Here is a 19,583-nt window from a genome sequence, read left to right as displayed (position 1 = left end):
TAGCCAACTTCAATGGAAAGTCAACTGTCTAATTATTTCACATTTCGTCATAACTCTGAAAATATAACACACTACACACAGAAAAAACTTATATGACATTGTACAAACAATTCTATTTGCTTTAATTTCAATAAAATCTTCAGAAAGTTAAACGAATGAAATCGTCAATCAGACATGAACTATAGCGCGTTGACGATCGCTATTGCATCGAACGCCATATTGTTATCGCTTCGACGACGAACTGCTTAGCACAAACGTACCCAACAACATTCTTAAATTAAAAACTTAAATCAAAAGTATTTTTTATAATTAAATGTTTAAGTTTTTTATATTAAAAATACAAAATTTTACTTAATTTTACAAAAACTACTAAATTATACAGCACGAATTTTGAAATACAAACTATTGGGTGCATCTATTTACACTCACTACTGGCTACATCCTCTTGGTGCAAGACGCCTTAAACATGAGGTTACATATATGAGCAATCTTTATTGTGGTAATCAATAAAGGTTAAGTTGGTGTTGAAGCTTACTCTCCTTCTGAAAATTAAATAATGCTTATATACGCTTCCAGCAAATCTTTTCCCGTAAGTATTTTTAGTCAATTTAAAAGGTTTCAGTTGTTTTTGTTTTTCATAATATTATTTGATAATCATTAAGAATATGTGATATAACTGAATACTCCTACTTGGACCTATGCTTTACTAGACGTCTCTCAACTCTGTTACAATATTGGGGATTCAAGAATTTTGAAAGGTTCAAAAAGATGCTAGAGGGCTTTACGCAGCTTTTAAAAGGTATGGGACTTTCTGACTCCATGTATCTAGAGTCTGAGTTATTCATGGACAAACTATCATTGCAAACTGTATTGACACCAGCAATATTTGATTGCGCTCTTGATTCATGCTTTTTGTATAGTTGGCATCACACAAAATACTACAGTAATTTTGAGCACAACAATTACATTAGTTAAATGATTGCAGCAGTGTAAAGGACTTGATTGAGTTCCTCTACTTGCTCCACAAGGAAACAAATACTTGAGTGCAAGGCAACAAATGCATATATTTCACAAATATTTATTATTATTGGTTGTTATTCTTAGTTATTACAAATTAGCATACAAATTCTACTGCATAAGATGAGACTTCCAGGTGCTCTAGTCTTCGTCAGCTCAGTCACTCCTGTCACTCCTTTTATACTCCGGCTTGTTAGTTGGCTCTGCCCCTCAGCAGCATAGTTGATGTGGCAGCCAACTGAAGGCCGGCTGTATTACTGCTAGTATTACACTATATATATGTAGGGGTTTATATCACACTATATATATACTATAGCGGTATATACTTTCGCTATATTGTCAGAGGTATTACTAGCGGTCACGCCGACGCCGGGCTCGGACCGGTCATGGCGTCGTTTGCCTCCTCGGATTCGGCATGGCAGCTGACTCTGGCCTCTGCGATCTTCTGCCACACTTTTCCCAGTGGAGGCCCTGAAGGATGTCTACTCAGCGTTAGAAAAAAAAACAACTGTGACCAGAGCCGGTGCTGTCACGCGCCTACTCCAGGTGTTGGACTTCAGCCTTCGCAAATGCATGGTCTTCCCCCGTTGAGCTTTCAAGCTAATATCAAATTGGTGGTCCTGAGAGTTATATCTTGCTAGGGGTGACTGTCATCTAACAGTTGGCGTGCTCTCTCTTCCTGCCAAGGATAGAGGGGTTCGTCGGCTGTAGGGCCTCCTAGCAATCTAGCTAGTCGCTCTGAACATGACTCAGTTTGAGTTGGGGGCTCCTTGGCTCGTTACCTGGGCTGGGCAGATGAACTGCTATTTGGCTTCTCAGTACATCTTTTCATCCTGGCAAACAGGCTTGTGGCTTGGCTGATTCAGACTGGCTCAGCTGAGAGAGACAGCCACGAATCGCTGAGTCGGCTTCAGCTCCGGCGACTTGATTTATTATTTGGGTCGGCTGGCACGCTTGGGAAGCTGGCTGGGCTTGGGAGGCTGGCGGGGCTTGAGAGGCTAGTGGGCCAAAGTCAGTGTAGGAGTACATGACAGTGTAAGGGTACATGATCAGTGTATGGGTGCACTGCTGACCACCCAAAAGGGGAGGCCAGCTATCCTTTTTTCTGTAGGAAGGCAGGCCTCTTGGCTTCGCAACTAGGTAGCTAGCACTACCACACTTGCCACTTTTGTATGCCCTCTGGTGTGACATCGCCTGGCCACGGGAGACATGTTGTTAGCGGCAGGAACACAGGTAGATGGCGAAGTGCTGTAATACGTGCTGTAATACGTGCTGTCTACTCCTCTAGATGCTGGTAGTGATGCCACACAGTCCGCAAGTGCCCAGCTCGCTTATGACCTTGACCACCTTCATCTAGGTAGCGTCACTAATAGTGAAACTTTGTCTAGATGATGTTTTTCTTTTCCAGTTTGGCAAGCAGCTTTTTAAGCGGTACTTGTGATTGTTGAAACCAGGTTATGGCTAGTTCCTTAGTCGTCTCAGTCTCATTTGGGCAAGAATTTTGAGTCGGTTTGGAAAACTCGGCTTGCCTGACTTACTCCGCCCAATCGAGTTGTTTGAGAATGTCGAGTTGGCTAACTTACCCAGCTCAAAAATCACTCAGCTGGCTGCTCGGCATCTTTTTAAAAGATACTCTGCGGGCTGTTTGCAACTGATCGATAGAAGGTAGAGCGCAAACCAGGCGTGACTCGATACAAGTCTCTCTATTTAAAACAGAGTCACACATTGAGGCAGCCTGGTCAAGACACTCCCCTTCTTCCATGCTGGCAAGCCCCACTGTCTCATCCGAGTCTGGTGTACCCATTCTCTCTTAGACACGGATACGGAATCCTTGTCTGAGTCTAAAAGGCCTGGTAAGCATGCTTCCTTCTCTGCCTTCATGGCTTTACCAGAGCTCTATGGCTTAAAATATATGCGATAGAGTCTACAGTTTTTTCATGAATGTAAAATATTGTTCGATGTGGATACAGATCTACACACTGAGCTGTTTGTCTCTAGGATAGTACTTGCTATTTGTGGTTTGCGAATGCAATTGGCCCTGGCCTACTAAGCTCTTGAGATTGGCGCCTTTTTTACCTTTGGATCCCAATGTGAGGGTCGATCAAGATTGGTCGCCACTGCCGATAGCCAGGCTCATTCTCTATACTAGTCCGACTGTTGAGTGGTTCGAGCTGGCCAAGGGTTATACAAAATGACACCACGTGCTGTTGGCATTAAGGCCTGGCTAATTTCTCCGGAGTATTGGCCTGTTATCTCTCTAATTGCTTTTGAAATTCCTTCAGTCGAGCTTTGTGTTCTTTGGCGAACTCTGGGTTGTTTGTAATTTCGGCTTTTGACTTGGCCAACTCTAGCTCGGCTTCGCCAAATCTAGCTCGGCGTCCAGTTTTTCTCAGACTTGTTTTCTGTTCTTTATGGTTCTGGCCCTCGTTTAAATATACACATATATTAGGGTCTCTGCAAAGCACAATCATAGCTGTTTCTCATTCCAGCTCTTCTGGGCAAGCATGGAACAATTTGAGCTGGCTCTCACTTTCCCCTGAAGCTTGCTCTTGACGCTCAATCAGGCAAGAATGGTTAGGCCAGGCTTTAATAACCTAACTTTAATGCTTTAAGCTTTAATGACAAACTTCGCTCTGAGCTTAGGGTTGTCTCCCCTTTCTCTTCCTTTATTCAGCAGCCAAACCCAGTTTCTTGCTGCGTGGAATGGGGAGAGACTCTTGACATGAGCCCTCTCAATCCTCAGGCCGGATGACCAATTCTTTCTTTTTGAGCTCCATGTGTACTTTTTCCAGTTTTTTGAGTGTTTCTACTGCATATTCATGCATCGGCTGAACCTCCGCGAGTGGTGAATAAAACTCCAACTGGTCAAGCAAGCAAACCTGTTGCCAAGCGATATTTCAAATCAAACTTGTTTCAAATCTATTTGACAAGGTCTGGCTTTCCATGGCGAGCTCCTTCCAAGTTGATCCACCATTCTTCAGCTCGATGAGCTCGCATTGCTGGCAGTCCTCACAGGTCTGTCAGCTGAGCTCATTGAAACTTGCGTGGAACTGTTTCAGAGTGTGCTGAAATTTGGCTAGAATCTCTAGCTACCTGGCTACTTGATTGGAGGATTCTTTCCTCCTACACAGCCATTGAAGAGCGGCATGATTGGTGTGGAGAAAGAGCTGCCTTTCATATAGGTAGGGCTGGAAGGCCTTCACTACCCATTCCGCAGTCGCTGGCATTCATGTCCAGAATGTATGGCTGACATGGATTGGGATAGCCCAGCACAGGTGCGGAGCACAGAAGCTTTTTCAGGTGCTTGAAGGCTGTCGGTTCTTCCTCGCCACATGTCTACTTGTCTCCTTTCCTAGTCAGTCGGTGCATAGGCCCTCTTGTGGTAGTAAAGCTTGAAATATACTGATGGTAGTATCCTACTGTGCTCAGGAAGCCTTGCGGCTCCCAAAAGCCCCTGAGGGTCAGCCATTCTTAATGGCCCTTGTTTTCTCAGGGTCAGTAGTTAATCCTTCCGTGATAATTACATGGCCCAAGTAACACACCAGTGACTGAGGTAGCTTTCACTTGAACAATTTCAGCTTCAGTCTGGGCTCTTTCAGTCGCTGGAACACCTCTGCCAACTGGTGTAGGTGCATGTCAAAGTCAGGGATGATGATGAAAATGTTGTTCAGATAGAGCTACAGTGTCTTCTAATGGAAGCCACGTCATACGCACTCCATCAGCCTTTGGAAGGTGGCTGCTACAAAGATGAGTCCGAGTGGCAGGACCATTCACTTCCACAGGCCGGAGTGACTAGTAAATTTCGACTTCTGTACATTGGTGTCCAGAGGCTCTTGTCTGTAGCCACTGACCAGGTCCAGTTTGCTAAAAGATCTGCTGCTATAGAGAACATTGAAGTTGCCGCCAATTTGGAGAAGGGGTAGGAGTTTTACTCGGTGGCTGCATTCATCTAGCAATTATTGACACAGAAATGCAATTTTCTATTCTTCTGGACTAACATCAACAGGAAGCTTCAAGAACTCCCAGCTGGCTCGATGAGTTCTTTGCTGAGTAGGTCCTGGATTTGTCGCTCTGCCTCAGTTTCATTCTTTGGTTTGAGTCTATACAGAGGCTGCTGATTGGGCCATGTCCCATCCTTCAGCGGAATGAAGTGCTCCGTCTCAGAAGTCCATCCCACGTTTCTGTCACCGGCGCTGAACATAATCTGATAGCGCTTGAACATTCTTGCCAGTTGTATGGTTAGTCTTGGCTTTGCTCCGGGACAAGCCTCCAGGTGGGCTGGCACCCCTGCCTCCAGCATTTCCGAACTATGAAATGCGATACCTTAGAGGGAGAAAGGTGTTTTGTCACCCACTTGATGGGTGACAAAACACCTTTCTTCTTTTTTTCCACTTCCAAAGCACCCACTTCACTCCCGTGTATGTGCCGACTGTACTGCTAACTCAAATATATAGAGGTTGGTTTGTGAATATCATGCACTGCATGACTACGCTTTCTTTCGGCCCTGTCCAGAACCCTCTCTCAACCCCAATGGGCAGTAGTTCCGTGTAGTGACTCAATGTGTAGTGACTCAATGGCCATTTCTGTCTGGGTTGACACCACCATATCCCCCACTATTTGCACTTTGTTGAATAGCAGCCACCCGTATCTATCTGTATAGATCAAGGGCCGGCTGTCGATGGAAACCACGGGCTGCTGAAACTTTTTAGCGCATTTCTGCACCAACAAAAAAGGGCATTCATAGGATAGTGTCTTTCTGTCGTGAAAAGCTGATGTGGCTTCATTAAGACCTCCTTGGTTTTTACATCCCGAAGCTGGATGGGCAGATGTATGACTTCGTCAAGTGGCAGCCGGGTCCCATCAGCCATGACATCGTGACTTTCAACTCTCCTTAATTAAGCTCCTCTCATTTTGAGGGAGCTTGTCGCACACATATTTAGTCAACAAGTTTGTGGTACATCGTGTGTCAATCAAGAGCTGGATGGGCCACCCTTCTAACTTTCCAGGGAGGAAGTAGCTTGTAGAGTTGGACCGATTTAGAGCCTGTTCCCTGATTGGTTCCGTAACACTCTTGTCTCATGAGGCGAGATTTCTGGGGCTGGACACTCCTGAATCTACCGAGGCAGCTTTCTGAAGTGTCTTATGAGTTCGAAAAGGGGCGTTAGGCAAGTCGGCACTGCTGCTTTCAAGGCGGACTTTCGTGTATGCACAGGCCAGGATCCTTTGGACTTGGTTTTGAGAGTGACCTCGAAGGAACGCAGCTGGAACAAGCTCATGGTGTGTTAGCTCAATCTATAATGGAGCATAAGGCACTTAGGCCCTGTTGCTTTTAAAGCAAGCTTCCGACAGTCCACTGGCTGGAGCCCTTCAGGCTGTTTTTTGGACATACTCCTGGCAACACTCCCTGGTGTGGTCTGATTTGGCTTAGAACATGTTTCCAAGTTTGTGCTATTTTCTAGGTATTTTGGCTCTAGCTCCTCTAGGGCTTTGTAAGGATTTCAGAGAGCTATAGCTGGAGTCTGTTTCACCACCATCTTGTATGGTGCGGCAAGGGAAAACTTTCATCTCATCTCTCCATTACTCTTCAGGCTTTTTTGGGGCTAGAGTCTCTCTTGTCAAGGTGCCTCTGACCAGCGAGTCAGAATGTCTTTTGCCAGCCTGGGATTGGTTCAGAGCTTTGCGGCTTCCGACTGAGGCAGTCTTTGCGGATGGTTCCATGGCTTTCGCATCTCCAGCATTGCAGGGTTTTTCCCCATGGTTTCTTTAGGCTGATCCTTCTACTGCTGTAGCTGCCGAAACAACTTCATCAGTTACTATTTGAGTAATGCCAGCTGGCTGACAGTCTGGTCCTGCAATACATCAGTCCTTTTGATTTGTACCTCATTCACAAACCTGACGGCTTTTGATTGGCATCTCTGAGGCTTGAACTGAATAAATTCTGTTTTAGCTCGAACTACGTCAGGCAATGTGAATATCATTACTGCCAAGAAGTGACGTTGTAGGCTCGAGTGATCTACATTGCTGCAAAATAGCTCTTTGGCCATGTCTGCTCTGCAAGGTGCTGGCAAGTCCTCTCAGACTCACTCAGACTCATTCCACTTGACAAACATGTTTTTGGAGGGTAGTGGCAATGGCTCTTCTCAGGGTGTTCAGTTCACACCAAACCTGCCTCGAAGAGAAACCAAACCAAGCTCATAACATGTCAAATATGGCTTCTACTTGGTCGGCTTGATCACAGTTCTTTGCCTCCTTTCTGAGAGCTTTTTGCAATTGGAATAGGCTGGCCGCTTCCGATCAGCCATTTTCTTCTGCTACTTCTACTGCTACTTCTACTGCTACTTCTGCTACTTACTACATCTCTCGGTTCAAAGTACTGAGGTGACTTAAATTGATGAACTGTTGTTAGGGGCACCAACATCTTCCTTTCCATTACCTCAGCCAGATGGTCTGTACTTCAGTTCACGCTTCGAGAGCATCTAGTGGCCATTCTGTTGCCAACCCTGACGAAAGTACTTCCCAGACCCTTGAAGGCGGGCTGCCCTTTTGGCAGCTAAGGCCCTCTATGATCAGGAAGTGTTTTTGCCTCAGAGCAATCATCTTATCCAGTGCTTTCTCCTTTCTTTTGCTTCTTAATTGGCTCTGCCTCTTTGTAGCATGGTCGACTCAGTAGCTGCCTGGAAGTATTACTGATGGTCATGTTGCCTGCCGATTTGGGGCATGACCCCATTGTGGCGTTGATTGCCTCATCAGTATGAGCTTAATAATCAGAGATAAGTGATCTTTGAAATAAACTGGATGTGAGGAATGTTTCATGTCGACTTTTGACTTCTTTGTTTGTAGTGATAACTTGTTAGAATGTTTATTTAATTACCCTGAACAATATAAGGATCTTTTTTAATTACTCATATATTATTTTTCATTGTTTGTACAGTAAGGAAAGTAAATTGGATTGCCGACAATGATGTCAGATTATGTAGAAGTGTTCTTGTTATATATTTATTTAATGCGATGTTTTACAAGTGTATAATATAAGTACATTTATGGCTGCTAGCTCTAATTATACTAACGCCACTGTGAATGCATTTTCATTCAACAGAATTTAAAGTTTCCATTTCTGTAATGCGATTGTAATCAGCTCGACATCCCATTAATGCTGAATCTCTGGAGTTTTATTTTATCAGAAGTAACTAGCCGTGATTAAAGAAACAATTGGAAATTGAACAAACAAAAATAAATGATAACAGTAAGACAGAGCACAACATCGCTCGTCTCTTAAAGTAGTAACACAGAGCACAACATCGCTCGTCTCTTAAAATAGTAACACAAAGCACAACATCGCTCATCCCTTAAAGTAGTAACGCAGAGCACAACATCGCTTGTCTCTTTAAGTAGTAAGACAGAGCACAACATCGCTCGTCTCTTGAAGTTAAAAATGGAAATTGATGATGTGCAACAATTTATCACCAAAATCTCCACAACAGTTGCAGGATCCACCTCTGTGTAATTTATTATTTTATAGTTGTTTGTAGCTGATATACTTTTTATTTCTTACAAGGACAATGCTTTATAAGTATCACAAACTGGTCTTTCATTACTATGACAAAGGTCTGCTGGAATCCCTGAATTGTTCCCTTCATCATAGTTGGCTGTTTCCTATTGCATGGATTGCACAATTTGCTTTTGCTGGCAGTCCCTTATTGGGCAGATTGCTTCTTTCATCTTCTCCGGCAGTCTCCTATTAAGCAGGTTGTTCCCTTCACTCTTGCTGACAGTCTCCTATTGGGCAACACCCTTATAGTTTCTATTTAGTTCAACCACTGCGACTTTGAGTATCTCTCTATTTTTTTCATTTCATCAAATCTTTGCTGGTGCTTTCCGATTTGATTCTGAGTACATGTACTTAAAATCCGCAAGTTTTTTACTCCATTCCTGTTAGTGCATGTGGAACAGCACTTCATTCATCCTTTTTTCCTACTGCCATTGCCTATATTTAGTTATGATTCACCCTAAAGATCCTTTTTTTAGTGTAATTGCCACATCTTTTGCAGCACAAGACCTTTGTTCTAACAGCTAAACCAAAGCACACTATAGCAAGAGTAAGAGCGCAGCTATTGCATGTGCTCTACGAGTTCGGACGGGAAGACCATCAATTTAGACTGAGATTCAATGGTCAATATTTAAAAGACAGCCTTACTCTTGAAGACTATGGAATCGTGGACAATGCTGTGCTCAAAATGATTCCCATGTCTGCTGACAACGATGTACGTATTTTAAAGCATCTCTATTACAAAACTGGCAGCATTACAAACAAATCATAGATGCTGCCGACTTTGGTTAATAGTATTTAGAGGAGTGTGGTAAAGTATTGATTGGCAGACTGGGAATGACTACAAAGCTAGGAGGGCCCCACAGGGTATGATAGAACCTGAGCCTGGAGATGTATAAAAGTATCAGACCTGTATGGAGTTCAGAGGTGCTAGAGACTCACATAGGGTTCTTATAACTGATCTCTAGGGGACGTAAACCCAGTTTAAATGATGAAGGAAGGGGCTGACAACTCACTTTAATTTGTATCATTCATGGACATAAGCATTATTATGACTAAATTTTTCTGTCAACTTGTACTCTACATATCATAAAACATTTTTCACTTTTATCTTATCAAAGTAATCGCTGTCGGTTGATAGGGGAATGTGATTAAATTGCAGTCACTCTTGGATGTAAAATCATTGGCTGAGGGAATGGATGATGAAGACAGCGGAGCACTTGGCAGCGTACGGTCAGCACTATATAAAGAGGTTGCAACTCTAGATAGACGACAGTTCATGGTTTCCTTTTACCACGTACGTCTCTAAACCTTCTGTCCCATAGCATGTGTTCTTAGCTTTACCATACTCATGACTATTAGCACTTCAGTGTTATTTCTGAAATATGGCGTTAACTGTATTTGTTAGATATAGTGAGGGTGCTCTATGTACCGTAGACAGGCAGCTTGCTTTCAAACTCTTAAGCTAAAGAAAAGGTACTTGTTCAGTAGTGAGTGCAGAAGTTATCTGCTTTTGACTGCCTGGCCAACTATTTTTATTTACAAAATCAGCCTGTTCGTACTGCATGTTTGAGATCTCACAAACCAGGACTAAATGTGTTTTATGGTTGTTCTTTGAGGTTGATATGCTTTAAAAATATTTTTGTGTTGAGCCTCTCATAGTTAACATTTTGCTGTGTAATTTGTTAGCTACAGCTGACAAAGGTTTTAGTATGCAGTAAAACACTCAACTAGTAAAGAGTACACTGGAAGTGTAGGAAAGTAGGTTTTGGGTTTAAATCTCACTGTCCACATCTCTAGCCTTAGAATTGTCACTTGACTACCAGGACCTCTCAGGCTACAGCGCAATACCCTTTTTTAACAGGTAGCAGTTTGATTATGCGTGACCGTTGCATGGAATCTGTGTGTCATACATACTAGTAGCATTGCCATGTGCAAACCAGTAGTAGGTCAGGACTCACAAACCAGTAGTAGGCCAGGACTCACAAACCAGTAGTAGGTTGAGACTTACAAACCAGTAGTAGGTCAGGAGTTACAAATCAGTAGTAGGTCAGGAGTTACAAACCAGTAGTAGGTCAGGAATTACAAACCAGTAGTAGGCCAGGACTTACAAACCAGTAGTAGGCCAGGAGTTACAAACCAGTAGTAGGTCAGGAATTACAAACCAGTAGTAGGCCAGGACTTACAAACCAGTAGTAGGCCAGGAGTTACAAACCAGTAGTAGGTCAGGAATTACAAACCAGTAGTAGGTCAGGACTTACAAACCAGTAGTAGGTCAGGAATTACAAACCAGTAGTAGGCCAGGACTTACAAACCAGTAGTAGGCCAGGAGTTACAAACCAGTAGTAGGTCAGGAATTACAAACCAGTAGTAGGTCAGGACTTACAAACCAGTAGTAGGTCAGGAATTACAAACCAGTAGTAGGCCAGGACTTACAAACCAGTAGTAGGCCAGGAGTTACAAACCAGTAGTAGGTCAGGAATTACAAACCAGTAGTAGGTCAGGACTTACAAACCAGTAGTAGGTCAGGAATTACAAACCAGTAGTAGGCCAGGACTTACAAACCAGTAGTAGGCCAGGAGTTACAAACCAGTAGTAGGTCAGGACTCACAAACCAGTAGTAGGTCGGGACTCACAAACCAGTAGTAGGCCAGGACTTACAAACCAGTAGTAAGCCAGGAGTTACAAACCAGTAGTAGGTCAGGACTCACAAACCAGTAGTAGGTCAGGACTCACAAACCAGTAGTAGGCCAGGGCTTACAAACCAGTAGTAGGCCAAGACTTGCAAACCAGTACTAGGCCAGGACTTACAAACCAGTAGTAATTTTAGAAGCATAGATTGAAGTCACAGTATGTTCTGCAGGGCCTTCTTTCTGTGCACTTTCTTGGAGTTATGTGCGGAGCAGTGAGCAGCTACTGGTACATAGCCTTTTACCTCCTTCCATTCTACCTCATCTGCTCACACTATGCTCCCCGCTTCTCACGCACCAGTGGATTCACAGGAAACTACGCACTGACTCCCAAAGTTTACTGCTGGTTGTTTGCAGTGCTAATCACGGTCATCGGAGGAGTGTCAGTCGTGCTGCTGGTCATCAAGTCCATTTCTATTGTGGTGAGTCGCTCGATTCTGTTACGTTTAGCAGAAGGTTGTGAATTGCCCTAGCTATCAATGTTTACATTATGTACCTATTTCCATAGACTTGCCCTCATTATCGATGCTCACATTATGTACCTATATCCATAGACTTGCCCTAGTTATCAATGTTCACATTATGTACCTATATCCATAGACTTGCCCTTGTTATCAATGTTCACATTATGTACCTATAGCCATAGACTTGCCCTAGTTATTAATGTTCACATTATGTACCTATATCCATGGACTTGCCCTCGTTATTGATGCTCACATTATTTGCTGAAAAAACATCGTTTAGAAGATGGAGGAGATAAAACATAGTAAGAGATGGTTAAACAGTTCACCAGTGGGAGATCATGTATGGACAACTCCTACCAACAGTGCTAGAACAATCATTAGCTGTGTGTCACCTAATAAAAACTTCTCTATTTCAAAAGTGGCTCTCAATTTGTTCTGGCTGTTTTAGAAACATGGCTGCCCTGACCAGGTGTTTGTTGACGAATGCTCCCATCACAATGTCTACACCGCTGTCTTCCTTGGACTTCACGCCATTTTCTTTTTCGCAACAGCCATTTTGCTACTTGTTATGGTGGCCAACTTTCGTTTCCAGCCAGGAGATTATATAGAAAAACTTCTTGTTCAGATGAGAGACTTGCAGAAGATACTAGAGTCAGCGAAAAGTACTAGGTAAAGTATGCATATCTGCTATTTAATTGGCTCTCTGACAGTTCAGCACATACCGTGTTTGACTAAACTGGGGACCTGATGGTTTATTTGGTAACCACCCACAGCAAAGCATTTGTAGATTAATTGATAAACTGATGGCTAGTCTAGTAGTTTTGTACATATGCCAGCCATAAAGTTACTCATAGAGTTACTAATATATCTTCAAGTAAGAGAATTATTTTATTACTGGGGCTCATTCTGCATAAGCATGTTTATGTGGTACACATGGGAGTGAATGGCCATACTATATATAGTACTACACTATATAGTACTATACTATATAGTAGTACTATTATATATCTAATATTATTGTCTCCTAGTACTACTACTATATATGTAATATTAGTCTACTAGTACTACTACTGTATATCTAATATTACACTCTACTAGTACTACTACTATATATCTAATATTACACTCTACTAGTACTACTACTATATATGTAATATTACAGTCTACTAGCACTACTACTGTATATCTAATATTATAGTCTACTAGTACTACTACTATATATCTAACAATTATTACAGTCTACTAGTACTACTACTATATATCTAATATTACAGTCTACTAGTACTACTATACACCTAATGTTACAGTATTCTAGATAACCAGAGTTAGCTAGCCTAAAATTAGAACACAATACATGTGACAGTCTATAGTTCTACAGCTATAACTCCAAGTAAACATACATGTACACACGACATTTCAACATATCGTCTAAAAAATCATTGATATTTGAAGTCTTGCTTTACAAAAGAAAGACTAGAAACAATCGATATAAAAAATGAGACAGAACAATTATGTGACATAATGAAAGGTGGCTGCAGAGAACTCTTTTGGAGCTATGTTGATTAACATTCAGTCAACACACAGTGACTGGTCTTATATGTCGACAGACCTTGTTACTGCTCATGTACACTTTAGTAGGGCGCTTGTCACTTTAGCCCAATTATTAGCTACGAATGTATTAATTGCCTCCGACTGAATGTGTGGCTCAAGGATGGTATGAGATTCAAGTTGTGGTGAGCTCATAATGGAATATGCATGGCTAAGATTTGTGTTCTCTTGACTGTTCCTAGTAGAATATTTATGGAACATTTGTTTCGCCGGTTTTACCATTTATCCTGGCAGGCATAACACCTATGGGCCAAATCCAGGAAGTTGCGTTTATTCGCAGGTGTAATTGCATCAGCCACGTAATGTTTGTAGTGTCAAAGAAAAGAGAATGGCAGCGTTTGAGCTGGCAGCGATGGCAGCTACCTCGGATGACAACAAGTTTCTCATAGTGGCTGAAGGAGGCCTTGACACACTGATATCTTTGGGACTCAGCCAAGATCTGAGCACTCAAGAGTATGCAGCAGAGTCACTGGCTGAACTTCTTACTGTACCACAAATACAGGTCTGTTACTTCCTCTTATCATGGCTTGTCTCATCAAAACTCTGCATGAGTCATAGTTTGTAACTCTACATGAGTCATAGTTTGTAACTCTACATGAGTCATAGATTGTAAGTATACATGAGTCATAGGTTGTAAGTATACATGAGTCATAGATTGTAAATCTACATGAGTCATAGGTTGTAAGTATACATGAGTCATAGGTTGTAAGTCTACATGAGTCATAGGTTGTAAGTCTACAGGAGTCATAGATTGTAACTCTACATGAGTCATAGATTGTAAATCTACATGAGTCATAGATTGTAAATCTACACAAGTCATAGGTTGTAAATCTACATGAGTCATATGTTGTAAGACTACATACCTCTAGACAGGAGTATCTTCTATTTAACATTGCTATTTGCTAGTTGCTGTTGCTAGTTGCAGTTTGCTATTGCTAGTTGAACTTGGCCATCACTAGATGCTACTTGTTATTGCTAGTTGAATTTTGCCGTTGCTAGTTGCTATTGATGCTTGAAACAAATAACCTAGCAAGTGGTTTGGTTGCATTGTTATCAAAAATATAACAAAGTAAATAGCTCTTTGCTTGCGATAGCTATTTACTGTTGCTATAGCAAGTGAAGACTTACAATACAAAACCATTTCATTGCATAAAAGTACATGACCTTTATATACACCTGAGGCTTAGAATGAAATAAGTTATGACATATTTCAATACACTTTGTTACCGCTGACAGAAATTCATATTCCTTTTATGCAGGACAAGTTTGTGGAAATAGGTGGAGTGAAGCATCTGACCGCCCTGCTTCATTCTCGCGGAGAGAGGTGTGTGCAGGAGGCCATGACTGCTATATCCTATGTTGTACAAGACAGCGAGCAGAACAAGCATGCTGTCATAGCTGACAGAGGGTAGGTAGATCATGTTTGCTGGCGCATTTTAAAGTATTCAGACCTCTGAGCAGCAAAACTTTATTTGGTTGTCATCAAAAGTGTTACTTGTTGAACACTTTAACACCTTAACATTTTGATGACACTTTAGTGGCAATCTAAGCACACCGTTATGGCAATGGCTCTTGTCATGGAATTTCTCATACAGTATGCGTTAAGAGTTTCCCTTTACAGTACGCATGAGGGTGTTTCCCATACAGTTACATACATACAGTTACATTTGTATTATATACATACAGATACATACAGTTAGTTCTTTTCATTTTCATAACATGTCACTGGATTAATATATGGCTGACAGATGAATAGGCTCACTATATGTGCCACAGACTGCTGTAACACATATAAAACTGGCTCGTTAATATATGCAGACATCTATGAATGTGTCTACAAGATAACTTGCTAATATATACAGTTGTCAATGAGCAGTCGCTTCGCATCTGAAACAAGTTTGGTATCACTATAGACCTCTACATGCAAAGTTAATGTATCAGAAAGGACTACTATTGTTCATCTATGTACTTATTTATGCTCATCTGCATACTTACCTGCATGATGGTACCTCTCTCTCTCTTCAATCGCACTGAGAAAACATCTTTCATTTATAACTGATTTTATTTGTTTAAAAATAATAGGTATAACGATTCGCTGTTTACAGGTTGGAGGACCTATCAAAAGTAGCCTACCACAAGAACTTAAGCTCTCAACGAACTCTTGCTGGTGTTTTTCTAGAGCTTCTCTTCAACAAGGAGATCTGTGACCAGATGGCGAGCATGAACACTCCTGGTGGGCCTCAAATTGAGAATTTCACTGAAAACTGCATCATACATTCACTCACACTTCTAATCCATAACCTCTAGTTCCTCTCCAATATCTTTAGTGTCTGGATTAGCTTTAGTTTTTATCTATTTTGTCTTTATATTCTCAAACTATGCATTATTTTAGATGCCAAAAGTAGACTGTCTGTGATTATACGACCTTGTGACCATATGACTACAAGTAGACTGTCTGTGATTATACGGCATTGTAACCATATGACTATACGCAGACTGGCTGTGATGATATGACCCTGTGACCATATGACTATAAGCAGACTGGCTGTGATGATATGACCCTGTGACCATATGACTATAAGTAGACTGTCTGTGATTATATGGCATTGTAACCATATGACTATAAGTAGACTGTCTGTGATTATATGGCATGGTAACCATATGACTATGTGGCCTTATGAACAAGTTAGTCTCTGTAAAAAAAAACTCATTGTGGCTCAGGCAAGGCTGCATGATGTATTTTCTAGCCCAAGCTCTCATTCATCTGTGCCAAGTGGATGATGAGGATACACAAGGCCTCGCTCTTCAGAGTCTAGAACTTCTGGCTATCGAAAGTCCAGAGATGCTCCGTGCCCAGGAGGATCTAATTTCAGTGCTCCTTGAAGTTGCTCACCAGACGGTCGACCCTCGTAGACAGACCGTTGCCGCCAAGCTCCTGCTCTATTATGCTGAGCAGAGAGAGGTACAACTTTACTGTCCCTTTGGATAACCCTTCTACTAGTAGCTGGTAACCCTTGCTAGGTTACTAGCTGTCCGCACTAGAGAGCTTAAAACTGTTGTCTCGGTTGTCCTCTACTCTCTCCGCTCGAAGCTTGATAGTAAATTGGCTCATTGTGTCTTAGCCTCTGAGCCTTGCAGTAGTTCTTTTAATTAGAAGTACCCAGGCAGTCCTGTGTGCTGTGAGAGATCATCATCTGTAATAGCTGCGTGCACAATTATTCTTAGATGTGGATAAGTAGTTGAGTGACGCAGTGGTAGCAAGCTTGGCTTCAGATCCAAATATTCGGGTTCAATCCCTGGGTGGGATAATCGTTTTTCCTAACATTCTTAGCGCAGCTTCGGAAGGACGATGAACATGGCTCTTATTATAGTAAATATTAGACTCGTCGCACAGGATTTACATATAGCATAGGTTCTGATTAGCATTCTAGGTTACCATGGCAACATGGACATACTGTGTTCAGCAGAAGTTTAGACTACCATCTGGTTGCAGAGCTGTGAGAGACTGGTACTGGAACAGTCCTTGTCTGAATCTCTAATGCTCTTTGCTAAGAGCACTAACCCGACCCTTCAGAAGGTTATCGTCAAGATTATTCAGCACACATCAAGCCAGACTGACCTTCGAATACAAGCCCTCGAGCTTCACCTTGACCAGGTACTGCTACAGATCAAGCATAATGCTGCCGACAGAGAGGCTTGGAATATGGCTGACTCCGGTGAGATGTTTCCTAGAATGTCTCGATACATTAACCAATCATAGCTGAATGTTATATTTACTGCTTGTTCTAATCACTTTGTCTGACCGCTACTCTCTGTTTTTGCTCATTTTACATTCATGTTCGCCGGTATATCTTACAGCTCTACAGATGATGCAGTCTTCTGATGACTTGTCTCACCTTCCCGTCCTCTCCACTGCTGACAAAGTTAGCAGGATGCATAGCACAGGCTCTCATCCTGGCTCTATAACTAGCCTGCGTTCCCTAGACCAGCCTACGAGTAGAATGGCTAGCAGGGCAGGCTCCCAGAGAAGCATACGATAGCCCTAGCGGAGTTAGACAACAACCACATCTCTTTGTTTATTACAAACCTGCCTCGTTGAGTGCATATTTCATCGTGAACATCCCATCCTTGAGGGATACTGAGAGACAATACTTTCACTATTTCCGATTACTAAACTCTGCTCGAAACTCTCTATTTTATAAATGTACACTGTGATATTCTGGAAGCTGATATAGATATTTCCAAGGAAATAATTCTGCCCAGCTGCTTTTATTGTTGGTATGTGGTATGTTGTTTTATATGAATAGATAATGGTCATTTGTTAAAATCAAATAATAGCAATGCTATAAACAAATATGAATAAAATAGTTATAATATCAGCAAATGTTTGGTCCAGAAATACAATAAAGAAATTGATACATGCATCGAGTCAGTAGAGAGAGTAAAATCTATAACGGGTAAAATCTGTTTTTCTAGTTTAAATGTCTTCACAAGGATTCAGATGAAAACATTGGTTATGTGTGAGCATTGTTCTCAGCGAAAGGGGTAAGTGGAAATATTAACTCTTCCCTAGTAGTAAAAGTAAAATGTAAAATATTTATAAAACTGCAGGTATGCACGAGTAGAACTGCACGCACGCACGAGTGAAACTGGCAGCTAAGCTTGCATTGACAGTAAATAAGGGTAATATAAACAGAAAAAGTTTAGTAAAAAAATAATGACCATTGATTTTGGAGCACTTAATGCTATAGCAGTGATGGTGACCTGGGGCACTACTCATGCAGGTACTCTTTAGACTGGCACTCAATGCAGGTGCTTCTCCAGCCAGCCTGCCAATACAGGTGTCTGTACAGCGTGCCATTCTCTACACCTAATCCAACTAGTAGGTAAAGGAGGGAGGTGAAGGTCATTGCATACGACAGCCTATATACCATACTATTGCTCAGGGCTTGTCTTATAAGTTGCCTTGCTGTAGCTCCGGAGTGACTTGAGTCTCCTGAAGAACCACTCTAAAGTTTCATGGTCATCCGACTCTAACGTCTTTCGTTCTCCCTGCAAATGGTGTTATCATGAGTAACATATTAAGGACGTGCAAATGGTGTTATCATGAGTAACATGTTAAGGATGTGCAAATGGTGTTATCATGAGTAACGTGTTAAGGACGTGCAAATGGTGTTATCATGAGTAATATGTTAAAGGTTGACTTGCAACAAAATTCACATTACCGTTATTTGATATGAAAAGATTCACCATGTCTTACTGTTGTGTTGTAGGTGCAAAATATGCGGAAAGGTGATTACAAGCTCTTAAAAGCTCAAAAATGAACAGAAAATCGCAGCCACACGAGACCGCCGTAGTTTGGATTCTCTTTCCAAAACGGCTCAAATGTGACGTAGTTGTGAGAGATGGTTTCTGTTTACACTTTCATGCAACTTTATTCGTCGAAATATTTTCACAAATATACTTCACGCATTCAATAAAACCATGTCTATTGTTCTTACGCGTCTGTTTTATCGTCATCGTAATGCTGTCACTTTTAGCAGTGATATCCTATAACTTACCGTAAAAATTCGTTTAATTTTTTAGCCTTAGCTTGGAGTACATATTATTGTCTGATAATCATGACGAGCCTGTTGGTCACTTGTGATAATCGGAAAGTGCTGCAGAAATTATTTGCTAAGTATTGGGTCACATGATCAGATTACGACTTGCCGATTAGACCAAACCGAAACAAAACTGTAAAGTAGCGAGCATCTATATTTGATACGGGGTCTTCGGTAAAACCCGAAGTGTTTGTCATAAGCTAGTGCTACGATAAGTTTTATATTGAGCTTTTCATTGGCCTTTCAATTCAGGTGAGAACATCACGTGACAAGACAATAACCAAATTTCAGGGCTACGTTATCGAAATAAAGAGATTCCAATCTACGGTGGCTTTTCGTTTTTGAGCTTTTAAGAGCTTTTAATCACATTTCCACATATTTGGCTCCTACAACACAACAGAGTAAGACATGGTGAATCTTTTGATATCAAATAACTGTAATGTGAATTTTGTTGCAAGTCAACCTTTAAGGACGTGCAAATGGTGTTATCATCAGTAACATGTTAAAAATGTGCAAATGGTGTTATCATCAGTAACATGTTAAGGACGTTCAAATGGTGTTATCATCAGTAACATGTTAAGGACGTTCAAATGGTGTTATCATCAGTAACATGTTAAGGACGTTCAAATGGTGTTATCATCAGTAACATGTTAAG

The 19,583-nt window shown here is 41.6% G+C and overlaps 2 protein-coding genes across 3 annotated transcripts in view; one reads left to right on the top strand and one right to left on the bottom strand.

The window, feature by feature from the left end:
- Window positions 1-449: 449 nt before the first annotated feature.
- On the top strand, window positions 450-18,260 carry LOC137408454 (uncharacterized). Its single transcript, XM_068094992.1, has 11 exons — window positions 450-589; window positions 9,066-9,278; window positions 9,726-9,860; window positions 11,427-11,675; window positions 12,166-12,386; window positions 13,638-13,827; window positions 14,585-14,733; window positions 15,431-15,558; window positions 16,073-16,287; window positions 16,819-17,041; window positions 17,184-18,260. Exons 1-11 carry the CDS (start codon window positions 557-559, stop codon window positions 17,363-17,365), a joined length of 1,938 nt encoding a protein of 645 aa, XP_067951093.1. The 5' UTR covers window positions 450-556; the 3' UTR covers window positions 17,366-18,260.
- LOC137408452 (intermembrane lipid transfer protein VPS13C-like) overlaps window positions 18,240-19,583 on the bottom strand; it is a 56,395-nt gene continuing 55,051 nt past the window's right edge. For both annotated transcript variants that reach the window (XM_068094986.1, XM_068094987.1), the window contains one exon: window positions 18,240-18,377. In XM_068094986.1, coding sequence (XP_067951087.1) covers window positions 18,261-18,377 — 117 coding nt within the window. In that variant the 3' untranslated portion in view covers window positions 18,240-18,260. The remainder of the gene's footprint in view (window positions 18,378-19,583) is intronic.

This window comes from Watersipora subatra, chromosome 11, assembly GCF_963576615.1.
Source record: "Watersipora subatra chromosome 11, tzWatSuba1.1, whole genome shotgun sequence".
NCBI lineage: Eukaryota > Metazoa > Bryozoa > Gymnolaemata > Cheilostomatida > Watersiporidae > Watersipora > Watersipora subatra.
Note: the sequence above shows the minus strand (reverse complement) of the source record. Positions and strands in the feature narration are given on the sequence as shown.

Coding starts and splice junctions, on each gene's coding strand:
- LOC137408454 (XM_068094992.1), top strand. CDS start 557: ATGCTTATATACGCTTCCAGCAAATCTTTTCCC. Junction 11,676..12,165: donor TCAAGTCCATTTCTATTGTG/GTGAGTCGCTCG, acceptor TGGCTGTTTTAG/AAACATGGCTGCCCTGACCA. Junction 16,288..16,818: donor ATTATGCTGAGCAGAGAGAG/GTACAACTTTAC, acceptor ATCTGGTTGCAG/AGCTGTGAGAGACTGGTACT.